The sequence below is a fragment of the Semicossyphus pulcher genome, unplaced genomic scaffold, assembly GCF_022749685.1.
Source record: "Semicossyphus pulcher isolate SPU_LCO1_2020_fin unplaced genomic scaffold, fSemPul1.0.p SCAF_19, whole genome shotgun sequence".
Taxonomy (NCBI): Eukaryota; Metazoa; Chordata; class Actinopteri; order Labriformes; family Labridae; genus Semicossyphus; species Semicossyphus pulcher.
The window spans coordinates 17,948,359-17,969,542 of record NW_027211692.1 but is presented as its reverse complement, the minus strand read 5'-3'; the positions used below and the strand labels follow the sequence as shown (position 1 = coordinate 17,969,542).

At 41.4% G+C, this 21,184-nt stretch overlaps 1 protein-coding gene and 1 non-coding gene across 4 annotated transcripts in view; both read left to right on the top strand.

The window, feature by feature from the left end:
• The window catches only part of dync2h1 (dynein cytoplasmic 2 heavy chain 1), a 134,133-nt gene extending 119,761 nt beyond the window's left edge, over positions 1-14,372 (top strand). For all 3 annotated transcript variants that reach the window (XM_069668841.1, XM_069668839.1, XM_069668840.1), the window contains 6 exons: positions 741-842; positions 8,135-8,224; positions 11,002-11,111; positions 11,195-11,276; positions 12,322-12,438; positions 13,710-14,372. In XM_069668841.1, coding sequence (XP_069524942.1) covers positions 741-842; positions 8,135-8,224; positions 11,002-11,111; positions 11,195-11,276; positions 12,322-12,438; positions 13,710-13,868 — 660 coding nt within the window. In that variant the 3' untranslated portion in view covers positions 13,869-14,372. The remainder of the gene's footprint in view (positions 1-740; positions 843-8,134; positions 8,225-11,001; positions 11,112-11,194; positions 11,277-12,321; positions 12,439-13,709) is intronic.
• LOC138597548 (5S ribosomal RNA) lies at positions 2,053-2,171 on the top strand. Its single transcript, XR_011308610.1, has one exon. It is a non-coding gene; the product is annotated as a 5S ribosomal RNA (ribosomal RNA).
• Positions 14,373-21,184: the final 6,812 nt, after the last annotated feature.

The window sequence follows — 21,184 nt, the reverse complement described above, 5'->3', positions numbered from 1 at the left end:
TAATAATATTAGCCTCGCAGGTGGAAGGTTCCTAGTTCAAACCCCGGTTTGGACTAAGTGCGCCTTTCTGGGTGGAGTTTGCATGTTCTCCCCGTGCATGTGTGGGTTCCCTCCGTGGACATGCTCGTTAGGTTCATAGGTGACTCTAAATTGCTCGTAGGTGTGAGCGTGAATGTTTGTCTGTCTTTATGTGTCAGCCCTGTGGTTGACTGGCGATCAGCCCAGGGTGTATCCCGCCTCTCGCCCAATGACAGCTGGGTTAGGCTCCAGGCCCCCCCGTGACCCTGAACAGGATAAGTGGTATCGATAATGGATGGATGGATGGATGGATGGATGGAATTCGCAATATAAATTAAATGGATATGCTTAAAAGTTAGGACTTGACCTTAACTTGACCTTATGGTGATGGAAAATATGAGTATTAATCATTAGAACTATGTTAAAATTATTTTTTTGCAGCAGTCTGTATGTAACTGTCCTTCTGGGTATCATGTAAAAGCCCAGGTGACACATAAACATGCACACTCATTCAAAAAATGGCTTCGACAGCACTCATTGGTGTTACAGTTCCATATAGTACTTCCATGCAAACTTACATTACATTTTTTTTAAGCAGGAAATGTTGGCACGAAAGAACGAAAAATCATTGCAGTAGTTAGCCAGTTTAAAGCAATCAAATGGCTAATCTACCCCCTCAAACTTCTTCTCAGTATGTATGCCTAACTGTAAGTGTTTTCCAGACTATCCACCAATCCCTGGCTGCACTGAGCAAGGTCATCAGAGGGACCCAACTGCTAACTCCTGATGTCCAGAAACTGGCGACTGCTCTGCTCAATCAAGAGGTAAGAAAGAAGAAATATGTGAAGCATCTTGTTGGAATCTTTAATATATACTATCATAAAACATACAGTGAGGACATCCTCACAGATAGAATTCTATGTCTTCACTACAGTATATTGTTTAAGAGCTGAACTGTAAAATGTTCCAACACTGTGATGAAGTCAAGACCACAGGGGCAGCCACACATACAGTACACAAAGCTGACTTGTAGACATCCAGCCAACACAGCATGTATCCACGCGTGTCCCCAGGCTGGGATGAGGACAAAGGGGATATGATGAGGTACTGTAGAGGAAGGAGAGATACACAATCAACCTTTTACTCTTTCTATGTTTGTAATCTCCTGAGAGCAGCCCTCGGCATAATTCCTTCCACACAGCTCTCCTCCTCTCCCTTTTTGTATTAATCAGCAGCTCTCTTGCCTCATCCCCAGCTCTCTCCCGAACACTTTTTGTCTCTAGTGCATTATAGTCTTACCTATTCTCTCTCCCCTCTAAGACATTCTCCTTTAAATTAGAGCTCATACATTAGTCCTAATAAAGATGTATAACATGATATGGAAAGCATGCAAAATCACAAATAAGATTACCCGGCTAAATCAATGCTCACATTCTAAAGACACTTAGTACCCTCATGTTAGCTAAAAGGGATTCAACAATGTATGATTCCAACATTTGTATTTACCATCCATCTGGTATGAGTTTCCACAAATGAGCACCCCTCCTAGTACGCTATAACTGACCCAGTATGCACAATAACTAGTTAGACTATAAAACTGATGAGCTCTGATTCCCATCTCCCCCGTTTTAATTAAACTGTAAAACAAACTTCCCATGGCCCAAAGTAGGAAACACAGTCTTCTCTCTTTGATGATCATTTCTAGGACCCATTTTAGGATGTTCTCTTTGTGCATAATCAAAATGCAGCATTTCAAGTTGATGGACAATTAAAGAGATCCATTATGTTTTGTAGGGCAGTGCTACTTTGTAGAGATTAGCCATGGCCTGTTTGTTAAATTAGTATTAATGATGATGACCCAACATATTGGCACTGCTCTTCTTCTTCCGCAGAAGAAGAGTTATCCTCAGACCGAGATCACACTGTATCGAACAAAAGTCGTCCAGAATATCTTTTGTTTTGAAAAAAAAACAGAAGCTGCAATAAGAAAAAAAAACAGAAGCTGCAATCGTTGTTGATGCTGTTGTATAATCCGCTTACGGCCATACCACCCTGAACACGCCCGATCTCGTCCGATCTCGGAAGCTAAGCAGGGTCGGGCCTGGTTAGTACTTGGATGGGAGACCGCCTGGGAATACCAGGTGCTGTAAGCTTGGGGCGGCTGTGGCTCAGTGGTAGAGTCGGTCGTCCCTCAATCGGAAGGTCGGAGGCTCAATCCCCAGCTCCGTCAGGCTACATATCGAAGTGTCCTTGGGCAAGACACTGAACCCCAAATTGCTCCTGGTGGCATAGCCAACAGGCATGAATGTGATATCTGACTGACAGTTGGGCACTTTACGTAGCAGCCTCTGCCATCAGTGTGTGAATGGGTGAATGTGATATGTAGTGTAAAAGCAGCTTTGAGTGGTCGCAAAGACTAGAAAAGCACTATATAAGTACAGTCCATTTACCATTTACCATAAAATCCTTGATACATATTAAATCTACAAGCAGCAGAATTATAACTTGATGAATTATTAAAGCTCCTGTGCGGAACTTTTAGTTTGTGTTGATTTTGGCGCCCCCTGTGGACAAAGCTGTACCTCTTATCTCTTTGCTGATTTTGTCCTGTACCTGCTTAAGTGGTGGTTTTTAACATAAAAAATCTCATCCTGCTTTATTTAACAGTCATATGTATCACTCACTTTACATTTTTGCCCTGGAAAATGTAAGCAAAGGCAGCGTGCAGTTAATTGCTTCGCCTGACACCTACCCCGCGCCAACAGTTTCAGGCGTTAAAAATAACTATACAGAAATAATGAATCTTGTCGCTGATGGTCTGGTTTGCTTTTGTAGGTCATATAGAGTCATCAGAATTAATTTCAGTCTGTTTCATAACCAAGACTTTGATGACCCAAGCTGGCAACGTTTACATCACTGTTACATCACTACCATTGAAGAATAAGGGCATATAGCAACAAAATTAAACAGACTCTCTGGTTATAGACACTGTTTTTTTTTCTAAACTATATGAACCTTAACCACCCGCTTTACTGCCATGGCATGTAGGAGTCTGCCAGTGTTTACATGAGTCTTAAGCACTGGAATTTTTTATAAGTAGAGTAAACCAGTTTTCTTCCTAATTTTAGGTTTTAAAGACTAATTTCTGCAAATTTTTTATCACATTATTTTGACAGCCCTTTTCATTGTCCGCCACTTTGAAAATAATTAAAACCTGGTCTATACCGTCACCCTTAAAGTTATAATCTCGTTCTCTTTGGCGTCACCTTTAGCGATAAACGGTAATTGCAAGAGTACACTTCCCAATTTAGCCAGATGTCCACGGTTGGCTCCATTTGTTACAGTTGTAACTCTTGATTTTCCTCGCTGAAGGTCGCTTTCCTTTTAAGACTGTTTGCCTTCATCGGAGTGTTGAAATTGTTTCTTTTTCTTTGGATTTTCACTTATTTTTGAAGTTGTATCTGTAGTCATCCATCTTTTCTTTGTTTGTTCAGCCATAGTATATTAATGTTTACTCAAAACAATTGCAGAGACCAGAAATGCAGCCGCTTAGCTCGGCCTACCCTCTCTGGCAGACCAACCACTGCTGGGTGATGAAAAACGCTTCACTAACTGGCCACCGCATGGGATTTTTTTCAGCGAATGTTGCCACAGACACCCAGTCTGTAATACTGCAAATGCAAAGGCTTTCATCAGTGGGCCATATGCGCAATCAACAATGTGTTACCTCATTCGGCAATAAGTAGTGAATTAAAGCTCCTGTGAGGAGGTTTTCATTGGTTATGAAACAGACTGAAATTAACTCTGAATTCTCCATCCAGACCAGCGACAACATTGATGATTTCTACACAGTTATTTTTAATGCCTGAAACTGCTGGGTAGGTGTCAGACGAAGCCATTAACTGCACGATGCCTTTGTTTACATTTTTCCAGGGTAAAAAATTAAAGTGAGTGATTCATATGATTGTTAAAGAAAGCAGGGTGAGATTCTTTGATAAAATCCACCACTTAAGCATGTACAGGACAGAATCAGCAAAGAGATAGGTACAGCTTTGTCCACAGGGGGCGCCAAAATCAACACAAACTGAAAGTTCCTCACAGGAGCTTTAACAGACATTTATTTACAAGAAAATCTTTGCGATTATACCTTGAACCAAATAAATGCTAGCAAAAATAAAATAGAGCTACATTTGTCTCATAAATGTTTTCACTGTATACTTTATGTGATTTATTTCATTGGCGTTATCTGGCGGATACATTAATACTTACTACTGATTTTTTTTCTCTAATGCAGGACACATTATGTATTCAGCTGTCTCAACAAACAATTAGAAAAAGACTGATTACATTTATCATTTCCACATTAGCTAACAGGTGGCTGTTGCTTCTGCTGAAAACAGCATTACAGCTCTGAATGTAAATGAGGTTAGGACTCTCTGCAAACCAACCATCACTGATTAGCCCAGTTTCAACCACAGAAGAGGAACAGAGAGAGCTGGTGATGTGATTTATATATTGGGGAAATGGACCATTTTGGGTTGTAATATTGTAAAAGTATGGCAGGCACAGCTCGGGAGGAATCAGCTCCATTGCCCCTCTCCTCAGCTGTGCAGTAAAAAATAATTAGATACTTGGAAACTACCCAAGCATCGGAGGAGAGAAGTAAGCGGCGCTGCGAAACAGAAATAAATGTCATCACTGCCTTTAGTCAGTGGAAAGATCATTAATATCATGAGGACTGATGCAGAGATGGCTTTTTGATTAAAGGTTAAGCAATCTTTAGTATCAGGGAATTCTTCAGTGCCAGCTGTAGTAATTAGCATGCAGAGTTACTATTTAGTTTATTTTGTCATCACAGTTTCTTACAAGCAAACTGGGGTCATTAGCAAAAAGTGATCAAAGCAGGCTCGCCAGCAAAGTTACCCACCAGCTACTTGTAAATTCAGCTCTGGCAACAAGTTCAATGCAAAATCACTGGTGTATTCCACATTAGATGATATGTGTAATTACAATCATAGACTGAGTATGAACTAAAAACACACAGATGACTTTGAAAGGGGGAGTTGATTTCTTTATTTCAAGCTAATTAAAGAGAGCTCACTCCTGAGGCCTGTACTACGAAGCGAGGTCAGCATACCCAGGGTATCTTTTAGTTAACAGGCTTCAGTAACCCTGACAAAGGAGATCGTGCTAAGCGGTCACACGACGCTGGTTATCAACTCGATAAGTCAACTCGGGGTTTCAATGAACGCGTTCACATAAAAGGGGCGGAGTCTGCAGTGTATGACCAATCACACGTAGAGACAAGTCGGGCGTCAGCTGATCGGCATATTAACAAAGTCAAAGCAAACTATGACTTTAGAAAGAAATGACGAAGTAATACTAATCCAGACTAAAATCTAGTCAGCTGCAGCTGCTGAATGCAGGAAGGACAACTGCCCAAATAATCACAGACTGTGTTAATGTGCAAATGAAATCTATAATATCACTGCTCTATCATTAGCGCACCATTGACTATAATGACTCTTATGTATTACATTAAATTAATACATTGCAAGGATGTGTTTATGAGGCATTTATGACAGATTATTCTCACAGCCTCAGCCCCGGCCGTATCAAACGGACTTATGGAGCAAATAAAATAAATATAAAACCACAATTTAAAGCAGTTTAAAGCTTACTTTCATATCTTATAAACAAGTACAAGGCGTCAGTTCATTTATCAGTCTCTGTTGTATATCAGTAACGCATGATGTATCTTTCATGAATATATTTCATATCAAATATCAGACGGTAAAGCGGAAATGTTTTATCGCTCTCTCTCTCTCTCCCTCCTCCCGCTCACGATCTGCTCACAGAGCTCCTGAATCAAGAGACCTGATTGGTCAGTAGGTGGTCCTTTTATACACACTGATCTCTTATCTTGAACATAGCCTGCTCCGGAGCAGGTTAGGTGTTCAGCAATAGTTACCATGGCGATCTACCCTGGTAAAAAGTGAACCACCTTCGTAGTGCTGAAAACCCGGACTTTACCCTGAAGTTACCTCGATATATACATTTGAATTCACTGACGTAACTTGCCTGCCTGTTTATCTGCTCACTCATACTTTGTTGTGACACACACACATGCACACTCAGCAGGTGAGTGACTGCATGGTTGACTTGCCGCTAAGACCCCATTTAGTTTCATTATGACTTGCAAGCTTGAATAACATCCAGTTCTTAGTCCTCGATCTCCCACTGTGCTTATTTGTGCATGTGTGTGTGTGTGAGGCCATCCTTTGATCTCAGTTTAATACTTAAGCAAACATGGGCGGCCTAACCTATTACGGAGTTAACGGTTTTCTCCTCAGGGAATCTGCCCTTCGCTACCTACGCACATATTGCATTTGTCAGTGCCTTTCAAAATAAACCTTTTAAGCATTTCATGACTGCACATTTGAGAGTTTTATAGTCAGCAAACCTCTTTGGTTTTGGTTAGGCAACTAAACTACTTAGTTAGCATCTGGATGGAGTACAGTCGCTGTTATAGGAACACAACATTGGCTGACTTTGTACATTCTTTCACTCCTCCTGAGGAGAGAAAATAACTTTTTGCATCGCTCTGCTTCCTCACATAGAACAACTTTTAAAAAAGGAACAGTGCCATCCAAAGAAAAACAAAAACATGTGTTGTTTTTCTTTGGAGGGTTTTTTGCAACCTGGGAGAGTGAAAAATGCTCTTGCTACAGTTTCATTGTGAGACAAAGAGCGCAGGCAGAAGGAACAACAGACAGAAGGTAGTTGAATGAAATGTAACAGGTGCTTGCATGAAGAGACACACACAATGCCATGTTTGTGTTGTGAGTTTTACATCTTGCATTTTTATATATTGTAGTCAAATATAAGGATGTGCAGTATTTACAGTGTACAATAAGACAATCACTTTGCAGATTCACTCGCTCAGGTATTTGCCAACTCAACTCTTGATTATGTTTTAGCCAGACCACAGTGGCAGTGTAGTCTAGGACAGCGTCTGTATTTTAAATAGTTTCAAAGTGACCCAACAGGGTTTATTGTTGTCAGGTCTATCTGTCAATGTTGTACAATTTAGTGGCTATAGAAGCCAACTGGTCTAGCCTCAGTACGCACATCTCCTTAGTGACAAATTGCGACCCAAATTTCTCAACCACTCTATCTAATAAAAAATGTTGCAGTTTGGACCTGAGATGGCTACCTGACCAGCAGGTAGTAGTGTGAGGAAAATATTCCCTCTACAATTCATTTAATGAGCAGCCTTTTTTTCCTCAGAAATAAACTAAAAAAGTGCAACTACTGTAGAGCTCATCAAGTTTCAAGAATGTAAACGTAACTGTAGCTGGGATTACCCAATCAGTGGACACATGGAGTGTAAATAAACTACACTACTACTGCACTTTTAGGTAGGGATAGGATGGGGAATCCCAGCTACAGTTACGTTTACATTCTTGAAACTTGATCAGCTCTACAGTATTTGCATTTATATTGCACTGTTTCAGTTTATTTGTGTTCTGAAAAAAGGCTTCCAATTGAATGAATTGTTCACGGAATATGTTCTTCTTATGCCCTGCCACCCACTTGTCATTTTAGCTAACTATTATGCTGTTGTGTTTTGTGATGTTGACATACTGTGATGTTTCATTCCGTCTCAGGTTAAAACATTTGGGTCGCGATTCATCATTAAGGCGGTGGTGGTGGGTCCTGAGGCTCGACCAGTTGAGAACCACTGGTTTAGACCATTAAGCTATGAGGACTTCAGTGACTTTAAGACCACTTTAGCAACTTTACTTAAAAAGTACCCTGAAGGACAAATGTAGCAACGACTGGGGCAGACATTAGCTCCTCTCCCCTGAAGAATATATTCAACACAGCCCAGTGGATCTGCAGTCCTCCTGCATGCTGTGGCTCTCTGAGTTGACGGCTGAGTTCAGTGAGTGAGAGAGAGGCAAATTCAATTGACCCCACAGAATCCCCACAGCGAAAATAACATGGTGTACTTTACTTCCTCGCCGACACTTGGTTTTTGTTATGTATTTATTTTTTCATTACGGCTCTGAATAACTTCTCTTCCTCTCCGTGTCTGCTCCTCTTGTCTCAGTGTCCTTTAACGTGGCAGAATAAATGGGAGGGACCCGAGGAGCCAATGCAGTACCTCAGAGCTGTAGTAACGCGGGCTCTTGCCATACAGGTAATACATAAGGAGACATCCTCTGCCTTTTTCTCTGTCTGTCTCTATTTGTCTCTCTCCCTTTCTCCAAGAGGTCACACAAAGAACACTTATAAATATTCTGACTGAAATTCACACAGGCTCGCAACTGCCAAAGGACCTTTTCCTTCAACTAAAAAGAAATTGCAGTAACATGTCTTTGGGATAACTGGTAGTAAAGGCATCTGCCGACGACCTCACCGGTTATTAAAAACCCAGACACCCCTGGGAATCCTCAGTGGTAGCACTCTCAGAGGAATGAGATTTAAGAGGCCTAAGAGTTTTCTAATCAGCATTAGCATAATGATTGAGGGATCCATTTCAATGGTGTGTTATATATCTATCTATATATATCCTTCCGGGAGGGTTGTCCTCCACTTGTGATGAATGTTACTGGAGGATTTTTGGATTTCGGTAGTTTCAGATGATTAAAGAAAATATCTAGCACCTCACACATCCCTCAGTTGCCCCAGGGGATTCCATTCATTCAGAACTCCTTCAGCAGAATCTGGGTCCAAACACCAGACTAAGTACTTATAGGTTATGGCTCTGACTGTAATAATTCATGAGTGATGTAGGCAATGTGTTGACTTAAACCATGCCAGAAAAACTCTAATGTTGTTTTCAAAAGCGCTTCATAAATGAAAGCGGATTATAATATAAAAGCATGCGGTTCTGGGAAGTGTTTGCCCTAGGTTGGTGCCAGGAAATGAAGGTTCTGGCTGAATCTCCTCTCTGTCTCCTATCGACTGTGTCTGACTGTACGCCTACCTCAATATGCTCTGGCAGACTAGAAAATACACACACATACAGACACACACACACACATGCTCTGAAATAATGTATTTCTATGTGAATTTGCTGCATTTCATTATTTGTGTGGGCGAGCCTCACTGCCTGTGTCTGTCTGTCTGCCTGCCTGCCTCCCTACCCATCTGTTTGTGTGTGTGTCTGCCTGTCTGCACTCCATCTGTCTTCATGTGTGTCTATCTGGAGGCTGCACTGTCCTTAACTGTCTATTTCTGCCCATCAGTGCTGAGTGATATCTCTGTTAGCAGTGTGTCTGTGTCCTGCTCACTAATCAGTCTAATAAAGGCGGAGACGATCAGAGCTGCTGTTGCTGCTGTGGAAGTGCCGAAGAATAAAGAGCTAACAGCACAGCAGTGCACCCCAGACGCACAGGACGACCTTGAAAACACCCAAATGCTCGCACACAAATATGCATACAAATACTATGCGTACCAGCACACATTGGCTGGCTGTATTAATAATACCACAAATTTTTGGTGCACACGTCTGCCTCTGTTGTGTGTGCGAGCACGGGCATCTGCCTGCAAGGATGGGAATGTGGGAATGGGCTTGCATTTGTGCATATTTTTTCTTGGCATAATGCTCATCCCAATTTATCTCTAAAGCCAGTGCAGACTGATGCTGTGCAGAAAAATGAATCCATTTATAATGGAGGCTGGATCAGATGTTTGTTCATTCTGCCTCTGTTTGTCAGCAATTTTCTTCAGCTGACCTCCAAATCTGCCAATTTCTATGGCGATTTAGAGAAAACTGCCTGTCTAAAAAAAACAAAAAAAGAGGGCCAGGATGGATCAAGTCTTCAATCTTAGGTCAACTGTTGAGACTAAATCTGGACACACAGGCTTATGTCATTATAGCTTAGCTGTATGTGTAAACAAGGGCAGTGAATTCGGTTGCCCCTCTGCAACATTTCAAATATGAAAAGAAAACATACAAACTACAAAACTTTGATGTATCTTGATCATTCACTCTGTAATACATGTGGAGTAGCTAAGCATAATTAACAGTTAAAAAATCTCATCATTTTTCTCACACTGGTGCTCTGTGCAGGCCCTCATACAGCCTCTGCCTGAAACGACTCAGTCAGCTCTGTCCCTTTAAGGAACCTCGCCCTGTATGGGCCCACTTTCTTCTGATTGGCCAGCTCTCCGACGTCACAGTGCAGCGTGTAGAAAAAACTGTGTGAAACCTGGCGTTCACAGCAGGCTGCAGACTGAGCTGAGAAGCCTGGGGATAACTCCAACACAATTTTACCTACAGATTTGAAACTTCACCCACGCTTAGTCTGGACATCCAACATTGTAACCTTATGTCTTAAAATGTGAAACAGCATAATACCTCCTCTTTAAGTTTTGACTGCGTTTTAGTGTCTGCATATACATCATTCTCTGCATGCCTGTGTCTGTGAATGTTTGTCTGATTACAGTACTCATGCCCATGCGTGTGTGTGCACACTGTATTCCCATTAGCAGATAATTGGGGTTCCAATGTTATCAGCTTGTGGATGTGGTGATAAAGGGACAAGGGGACATTAAATACTCTATTGGCCGCACATTGTAATTGACTTTGTTTTGCCCTCTCCCATTGTAACCCTTTTTATCTCTCATTAACGAATACACACTGCCTCGGATAGAAATGATGATCATTCCACGCGTAGATCGATGTTCTCTATGAAAATTTAAAGAGCCAAATACAATAACAGTCACTCTTTGTTTTCTTTAGAGCAAATCATTTCAGTATTCTGAGCCAGGTTTATTTGTGTCACATTTCACTACTTTAACTGGAGACTATTATCTTTCATTGATCCACTAAATGCTTTGCCTGACTCTTGTGTGAAACTGATTTTATGCCTGAATTGTGTGTTACCTAGGAGTGTTTATTTGTTATTTTCTAGCTTTTTTGGTTCATTACACCCTATGTGTGTGTTTTGTCTTTATGTGTGTATCCAGAGTTGGGTGGAGCGCGCAGGCAGACAAGCTCTTCTATCAGACACCTTAGATCTATCGGAGCTGTTCCACCCGGACACCTTCCTCAACGCTTTGAGACAAGAAACCGCCAGGTAACACTTGATGCTTGTGGGTTTATGTGAGACAGAATCAGTAACGTTCTATGGTTCATAACATGCTTTCTTGTCTGGTTTAGGTCCATGGGTTGTTCTATGGACAGTTTGGTGTTTGTGTCATCATGGAGGAGTCCAATTGCGCAGGCCAAGCTCCAAGTCAAGGTACAAATGCAACAGACGCACATTTACCTACAGGTCATGCACGCAGGCGGCAGATACAAACTGTTCCCAACCCGCTGCAGAAAGCTGGGGCTATAAATGCAGCAGACTTTGGCTCAGTGATAATTGGAAAATAATGAAGTAAAAGGCTGCAAGAATAGAATACAGATGGAGATAAGAAGGCAGAACCCCAAGGAAGAAAGCCACAAGTTTGTTGCATATCCATTAGAGACGAGTCTGCTGCCTCTAAAAACAGTCATCTCGAGTCTCCTTTGCCAATTTTAATGCATTTGATGGGCACAGATTCATACAATTTAAAGTACCGGGAGCACTTACAGTGTACAATACCACTCTCAGTCTTCTTTCGTTCCCTTTCACGCTCTGATTTAAGGGTGATATAATTGTAATGTGTACAATTTGGATACTTTGAGGCATGTCTTTCTTTTCTGACATGCTCAAAAAAAAACGGCACCGCTTGCTCTTGAAATGAGTTCAAATATATATAAAGAGAGAGGAAAAGGGTGTGGGTGATTAAAAAGAGGCTGCAGCTGCGGGGAGGGATGGGAAATACTCAGACATCTGACAGAGAAAGAGAAAGGGGATAATTGTGCAAGCAATGAGCTCGCTTACACACACGCACACAAAATGTAGCTTTTTTCTGGGTTTCTCTCTGTCGTGCTGTTTCTTGCCTAGATTATGGTGATTTAGAAGTTGTCTGTGTATTTCTGACTTGACGCCAGAGTTCCCTTCATTGTCTGGCCTACTGTGGAAAATCCCTGAGTCACTGGGCTGAATTCACTCATGTAAACAATCTGTCATGTAAAATGTCCATAACAGTTAGTGCTAGTTGCTAGTTAATCCATGGACAGCAGTATTTCTCTCAGATTCCAACATGTTATGTCATCATGTCCCTCTGTAATTTCCATGTACTCTTTATATCTATTTTTTCTCTTTTCATCAATTTACAATCCCTTTCTTTCCTTTTTGCATCTGCCCCCACTTTCTTTGCCTTTGCTTCTCACGTCACCTTTCTTTCGCTTTTTCCCAGGTTGGAGGTCTCCAGTTAGAGGGTTGCAGTTTTGACGGCGTTCATCTTTGTGAGAATCAGCATGACTCTCCCAGCGTGTCAGCTGTTCCAACCTGTTGCATGGCCTGGGTTCCACAGGTTTGTGTTCAAAACAGAGCAATATATTGTGTATTTACCATAGACTGTATAAAAAGATGGACGACATGACAGCTCCCTGAAAGTGAAGCCAAAACATCTCGAGTGCCCCCTGCTGACCGGCTGCAGTATCGGTCATATAGCCTGCCTCCTCCATGTTAACAGATGGGACATGAGTCAGACTATCCACAAAATACAGTTAGTTTTAATAAGTTATTTGATGCTGTAAAAAGGATTGACAGCTCTGTTGACAAATACGGCTCCTGCAGCCAATCTGTTCTGGATTAGCAGAGTAGAGGACGATCAGCGAGAGGAGACGTAACTAAAACAATCACGACAGTCATCTAAGTGTACATATCTGTGTACATTAACCTCAGACCAACACAAGAAGCTGCTTTGCGGTTAAATACACTGACGTGGGGGACCTTCGCTGTTTTTTTACCGGTAAGTTGAAGTGTGTGTTTTGGTTAGCAGAAGTGACTACAGTGGCTCCACCCACCGATTTGTACTGCACAGCTCTGGCTCCAAATGACGTCACGGGTGCTTTATAATTAAATGTAACTCTTTGGGGATTGGTCTGTCATTGTTTTTGTAGGGAGAAACAAGTATCATGTTTTTTATCATTCTAATACATTTGAACTACTTAAAGATATAATCTCGGAAGATTTTCATTTAAATAGACATCACTATCTATCCCAGAATGAGTTAACACAATGGTGATTGAGCCTATGGCCCACTGATGAAGGCCTCTGCATTTGCAGTATTACAGACTGACTGTCTGGTGCGACTTTCGTGGAAAAAAATCACAAGCAGCGCCCAGTTAGTGACGCATTTTCCATCACCCAGCAGTGGTTGGTCTGCCAGAGAGGGTAGGCGGAGCATAGTGGCTGCTTTACGGGTCTCTGCAAGTGTTGCGAGTAAACAGTAATCTACTATGGCTGAACAAACAAAGAAAAGATCGATGACTACAGATACAACTTCAAAAAAAATACGTGAAAATCCAAAGAAAAAGAAACAAATTCGACGCTCAGATGAAGGCAAACAGTCTAAAAAGGAAAGCGACCGTCAGTCAGGAAAATCAACCGTAGCCAACCGTGGACATCACACATGCAACACTGTCTGGATATCTGGGAAGTGTGCTCCCGCAATTACCGTTTATCACCATAGGTGCTGCCGGAGAGAATGAAACTGAGATCTTCAAGATTACCACTCTAAATATATAATTATTGTGCATATATTAATTTATTCATGTCTTCTGTGTGTGATCATAGAAGTCTGCAGCAGACTCCACTGCATCAGAAGACAACATCTGGCTGCCTCTGTATACGAGCTCAGAGAGGGTGAAGGTGGTCACACACATCAGTCTGCCCTGCGGAGCCAACTCCAACCAGTGGATACAAACCGGAGCCGCTCTCTTTCTCAAACAGCAGTGAAAGGATTGGTGAAGGCAGGCACACAGAGACAGTAACGACAGGGGCTTTTGTTGAGCGCTGTACGCCCTCGGGGGAAGATGATATTGTCATGAAAGGCGGATTCGACTGGGGCAGCAAATAACAGGACAAATTATTAACGCTTCAAACTGTCAGGCTCTGATACTGACACTTTCATTTTCTAATTAAGTACCTCGGCTTGAGGAGAAAAAAACTTCAGCTACTTCATGTCACTATCATTTGTTACAAGAGAAGCAGAGAAGAAGAAAACCTTAGTGAATAACTGGTCTGCTTTTTGGCTTAACAACAACACTTCTACTCTTTTTCCTTTAATGGATATGACAGCAAAATAGAGCAGCGGAAACCTATTTAATAAGATAAAAACATACCTTTATTTGGTATTGTGTTAGTCTTACAATACACTACTCCACTCATCTAATACATTCCATAAAATTGCGTAAAACCATTGATCTGAGCTTGTTTTTTGTTACATTTTTCTGAGTGTATTTTTGGACCTTATTTATTCCTAATAAAGATCAAATAAATGTTGTTCTTTCTATTGGTTTCAGTAGCAGTAGTACTTTTCTTGTATGGTGGTTGGTAAAAACTAAGGATGCACAATATTATCGGCACATTATCGGTATCTACAAATAATGGCTTGAAAATGACAGCTGATATGTAATTTTTTTGCCGATATTTTTCCGCTGATGAAACAAGACTATAATTCTGCCTAAATGCTCGATGATTCCCTAAAATAGCTTGATGTAATGCTACGAAATTAACTCTCTATCTCTATCAATTTACAAATAAAGGCTAAAAAGTCACAGAAACTGGAGCCAATGAATAGAAGTTAAACAACTCTTAACTAGCTAACAGTTAGCTCACATTCTCCTCATTTTACTGGTTTACTTAAAACATCAAATGCGCTGAAAATACACTCATGGCCAAAGCCATCGCTAACAGACTGTAACATTAACATCAGTGCAAAACTAACTTACATATTCATGGATAATAAAGAGAGTCCGTCGGCGATCACTGATGTCTCCATAGTAGGAGCAGTAAACAAGTCTGGACATGTCTCCCTCACTGCCGTGTTTCGGGGGATGCTGCATTCAGGTGTGCTCAGAAACGTGAGAGATCAGACACCTTTTGTACAACGCCTCTTCCGTCAAGATGTCTGCGATATGGTAGTTTTTGGCCACGACAAGTAGAGTAGGCATGATCCGCTACAGGGGAGACTTGATGTTCTCTGCAATTAGGTGGAAAATAATTTTGCAGTCGGCAAAAAGGGTTGGAAAATATTGGCATATCAGATATCAGCAAAAAGCCAATATTGTGCATCCCTAGTAAAAACCTTTTCAATTCAGCGCTTATTTTTAGTGTAGAAGTGGAGAATAATATTGCCTATACAACGACACAAAGCTGTGGGTGTATTGTGAGTATGGGCTGTATTGTGTGTCTGTGTGTAGGTGTGTTTCAGAGCGCATTATCAGCAGTCACAACTGTTCAACAGTAAACAATACAGATCACAGTTCACTCTGCTCGCTCTGCCGCTCGCTCAAATCTGCTGAGGCGGGCTTTACAGGCATGAAACGCCTCGGTGTCTGTTCCCTTCGCAAATGGTGGTTGTCTGTATCACACACACACAAACACACACATTCACAAGCACTCAGTCCCTAACCCCTGTGTGATTGGTTGTGAGCTGAGGTTGAGCGGAGTCACTGAAGCTGTGATGGATGGCCAAAGAACTACAAGGGAGGGTGTGAGGGTTGTGTATGTTTGTGTGTTTGTGTATGAATCCAACCAAGAGCATTAAATTTGATTGATGGCTTAATTAAGCCGCTGTCCCTCCGTATCCTCCTGTTTTTACGTTGTGTGTATGCAGTTGTGCAAATCTTTTTGAATGTGTCTGTATGCACTCCGTAAATGTGTGTCTCCCTGATGTGTGTGTGTGTGTGTGTCTGTCGGTGTACGTGTGTTTGTAGAGACAGAGAAAAGGGTTGGAATGAGGGAGGAGCGGGTATTGTGTGTGCACTGCAGTGTGACAAAATGGGAGTGAAATGGAACAGCAGGTTTAAAAAAGAGAGAGGATTGGATTTCGGCAAAACACGGCCCTCTGGGTCACAGAGGGAAAGAGAGACAGAGGGATAGAGGTGTGGAGAGTGAGAGAGATGAGAGATGCAGCGAGCGAGGAGAGCGAGAAAAAAGGCTATAAAATCAGTTGGAGAAAATTGAGAAACGGGAAAATGAGGACGCCGGAAAGAGATGGGCGGAGAGAGCCAGGACGAGTGGTGAGCGTGTTAGGGACAAACGATCTAGAGGGCAGAACGTAAAAGAGTTAAAGCAGATTGAAAACAGTCATTAAGTCATCGTTTTTATTACACAGGACTGACAGCTGATTTGTTCTTATAAAAACCTCTTTAACTTTCACCTTTAATGCACGTGTTTTTCATGCATTCACACGTGGCATGCTGGGTAAATGTTCTAGCTAATGGTAAGTTGCCAGTTGTTTAGCCCCTTCACCAAAAGCTACATAACAGAAATTAGATTCAAAACAGTGAATGTTGCACAACTCTTTGGTAAGTTTTGAAAAGACTCTCCCCGCAGGCAGAGGTGGGAAATTAACATCAGCATCGCAGCAAACAGAAAACTCTTGGCTGAGGGCTTGTTTCCAAGGTAATGTGTTCACGGAGTTTGTCTTTATCACAAATTAGCATGCCAGGTTTGAGGAACTATTGTGATGATACTCTGACGGCGTTCCGGAGCTGCTTTACTGAGATGTTTGTTTTGACTTTTGATCACAATCCCACACAATATGAGTCATTTCAGAACATTGTTTTAAATGCAGCACACGTTTGATTCCGGCCACTGGCAGAACTTAATGCCTCTTAACAAAGTGTTAAACACTCACTAGCAAATACACATAAAAAAAGAGCCACATATATAACAAGGGATGTCACTTAATGCCTCTTCCCTTCATTCCCTGTTCGCTTCTCTGTTCCACCTTCGTATGACGTCCACCTTTGACAGTGTTTGGGGATTTCCTATGTTGTTTTACCCAAAACACAATGCAATGCTTACATAAAGCCGCCCTATGAGAGACATAAACATGACATTTTCTATCTTAAAATCAGTCCAACAAACATTCAGTCAAAACAAACACTAAACATAAAGATGTAAACAGAAAAGAACAAGAGCTTTATCATTTGTTTTCCTCTCCTGAAGATATGTAATCATTCATCTCAGAATGGAGTCACATTTGTTCGTTTAGTCTGCACATTCTTACACAGCTTATCGAAAGCATCTAGCCCCGGCGGTTTAGCTTGTAACACTCAGAATGCTAACTGGGCCAGCATCTGGTCGGTCCCCATAAAGCTAGAGTGGTAAAATGTTTTGGGTTCCTGCATGAGGCGAGATTTCTCATTTGGGTTTCCGGATTTAAAATGTTAATCACTGCTGCATCAGACTGTAGCCATGCTTTAATGAGAGAACCACAGAAGCCTCAGATGAGCCACAGCCAGCTGCATGTAACCTCGCACCGGCAGAGTGCAGCGCTCGATTGTAATACATCCGAACTGCATTATCGTCACAGTAAGCATGAAAACTTATACACACATCAGTGTACACCAGGTTTGTTTTTAAGGATGTTGAGGGGCTGATTTTGGAACCTGGTCTTAAATGCACTAGGTGAGTTCTCTCCCACTGCTTCAATCATCTTCCCTGCGATTCCCACTGTTCTATTTTCCCAATAAACACCCTTGATTACAAAAGATGTCACAGTATGTCCCTCCTCAGCAGAGGGTTTTCAGGGGTGGGAGGTGAGAGGAAAAGCTAACACTGTCCACAGGATGCTCCACGAGGAGGATGGTAGAAAAATGCTGGAAATACAGAGTGGAGGAGGTGTGGAGCGAGATGAGAGCATCGCTGGCATTGACACTTTCTATTTACACTAAATTAAGTCTGGTGATAGTATGTAGTTTTTTTGTTGTCATCCAGTTGCATAAGAAAAAACAAACCAATAAAGAAATAATTCCTGAGGAGTGGCACTAACTAATTTCCTTTGCTGCTGGTGTGTACGTGACTGACTCTCATCTGACACAGATATCGGCGAAACATCTACGTTCACTCAGTGTCAGACAGGCCTGGGAACATTTACAATCAGGCGGAGCATAGCAGTTTTTAAACTGTACAAAAAATGTGCACAACAATGCAGTAAAATCAGGTAATGTGTCCTTATGGTGGCATCTATCTTGGTTGGAGCAGCTTTGAGGAACTTCAAATGTCCGCGGTTCCTTCGGACAAAACGGTAAGCCTCTTCTGTTATTTGATTCTGTCCTGTTCGTCATATGCATATTATTCTGTAAAGAAACATGTTCTCTTACTTCCTTTTAACTGGATAACTTACTTCTTACTGTGAAACTTTCTCCAGGGAAACAGAAGCTCTTCCTGTCAACATGCTGCTATTGCTTTGTCTGAATCTGACCCGGTGGCAGCTGTGGGAGGCATTAAAAATAACTGTACAGAAATCTTCTAGCGAATTGTCTGGATTTCTTTGGTAGGTCACATTGAGGAATCAGTATCAAATTCAGACAGTTTCATATCCAGTTAAAAACTCCCAGGGGGCATGCTAATTAGTTGGCGTGTGACCAAGAGGTGCATGCTGAGTCTACATTGCTAAACGCTAATATGTTCATGTTGGATCATCCACCAGCTGCTCCTACCTTGACTGAAGTGTGTGAGGTCTTTCTGCTATTCTTGTCGATGATCCTTGATGTGACTGCAGCTCTAAACCTCTCTGAAAACTTTGAAGAACGCAGTGTGACGGAGAGGGTAAGTGGACTGGTGAAATTCTGCTTTCACAATGATGGAGCCATGAAGATAAAACTGTAGCAGACTGTGGAGGACTGTGCTGCACAAAGCTAACACGAAGCCATTCAGACAGGTGAGTGGCTGACGTACGACAACACTCTTACTTATTGTTGTAACTCACTGTACATAGGAGGATGCTGAGTTGTGTTTGTGATGCTTTATTCTGCCGTAAAAGTGACAGTACTTTAATTTGTGTAGCTGTATAATTCTCTTCACACCCGCCATCATATCCAGATCTCCTTTTATTCTGGCCTACTGTAGGTCATCAGAGTCTTTGTCCTGTATTGTTGTTTATGCTAGTAAGCTACAATGAAGTGTACTGTACGCTTTATACTTCTAAAATACTGCTAATTGTGTTACTTTTTGCTTAACTACATTTGTTTTACAAACTTAAGTCACTCATAACGCTGCAGATTTAGATAATCCAAAATATTCAACAATTAAATTTAGTTAAAGAGAGGGTATAATGCTGTTTATCATTTTAAGACATACATATAATGTTACAATGTTGGATGTCCAGACTAAACTTGGGGGAAGTTTCAAATCTTTGGGTAAAAGTATGTTGGAGTAATCTGCAGGCTGCTGTGAACGCCAGGTTTCACACAGTTTTTTCTACACACTGCACTGTGTGACGTCAGAGAGCTGACCAATCAGAAGAAAGTGGGCTTGTAGGGGCGGGGTTTCATAAAGGTACAGAGCTGACTGAGTCGTTTCAGGCAGAGGCTGTATGAGGGCCTGCACAGAGCACCAGTGTGAGAAAAATGATGAGTTTTTTTAACTGTGGATTATGCTAAGCTACTCCACAGGTATCACAGAGTGAAATAAGAAGCTTGAAATTAGCATAATACCCCCCCACACACACACACACACTTTAATTATGTATCATTGTTTGCAATGAGTAATTTAATTATCACATGAATTCATCACATATAAGTACCAGTACGCGGTTGAGAACATACCAAAACTGACCTTTTCTTATAGGGAAAACATTTAATTTCATAGCTGTATTTATATTTTAAAACTAATACATCTTAAATTTTACTCCCTTAAACTGTAAAACAGTAACACTTTATCAGACAACTGACCTACTTTGAAGTTTTACTTGCACAACATTACAATGTTTCATACTTGGATCCTGTCATGTAGTGCTTAAGATCTGCATTGTTGTATGAAAACTATTATAAACACATCAATGAGCTCCACTATTGCACTGGGTGACATACATACATCATTACAACTGTTGTATATTTTGAGTCAAACCCACATACACCATCCTCCTGCAGTATTCTCACACTCAAAGCGTCCACAAACAAACACTGTCCTCCTTTTTGACTGACATGCTCTCAAAACAATATACAATAGCATACAGCTCTTTTAGGAAATATTTTTTTTATTCACAGATATTTTGACCCATTTTATTAAAGATTTACATACTGAGAAGGATCAAAGGGGCTTGTGGGGACAGACAAACATGCTGCCTGTGTCGGCCTTTTGGTGGGATTTGTTGACACTAAAGAAAGTATAAAATATTGGCACTTCTATCCTTGAAAATGTGCTGATAAGGAGAAAAGCTTTCACACCACAAAGACACATAGACATTTTCATACATAATGCATATTTGCAAAGCCTGCATATTCACTGTAATTTGCTGTGACATCCCTTTATGTCTCATACTTTGCATACTGTTTACTGACAGTTAAGGTTTCTTTAGTACTTAGTTTTCCTTTTTATCATGTGCCTCTTCATCCAAAACCCCCTGTATTTACTACATCCTGTCTCTTTCTCATCCAGAGTAAGAGTAAGATTTTAATAAGGTACTCTAAAAGTGGTCAGCTGCTGCTTCAGCCAGCATGAAACTGTCCAGCACCTGCTCATAACAATATACGATCCCCAATGAACATAAAAATGATTGCACAGCGTTTTCAACACACATTGAGTAGATGAAAGGTCCAAATGATCTCACATCATTTTTAGTGTGAGAAGCACTGGCCTGGCCGTACACTGAGCATATATACTGTGTGATCATGGTGGGAAAAATCTCTCCTTTTTAAGTGTTTCATACGATATCATGCAGTGCTGCTGGAAAGGCTGAGGGGGCTTTATGGGCAATGAAAATGGACGTCTCTTTAAAAAAAACCAAAAAAAACGGACGACTTCTGCTGTCTGTCTGCTCTACTCCAATCTTCCTCTGGATGTTTAAGCTCCTTTCACTGAGTCTGAACTTAACCAGCCTGCCGGGGGGGAAGCTCATTTCAGCAGCTTGTCTCAACTATCTCAACTTTGTTGCTTCCGCGACCATAGGTTAGGGTTTAAACATGGACAGAGTGGCTTTGCCTCCCAGCTCGGTACAACGCCTTCATTACTTCTGATGCTAAACCAATCCATCTGTCAATTTTATGATCCCCTCACTTGTGAGCAAGGCCCAGACATCCTTGAAGTCCTTGGATTGA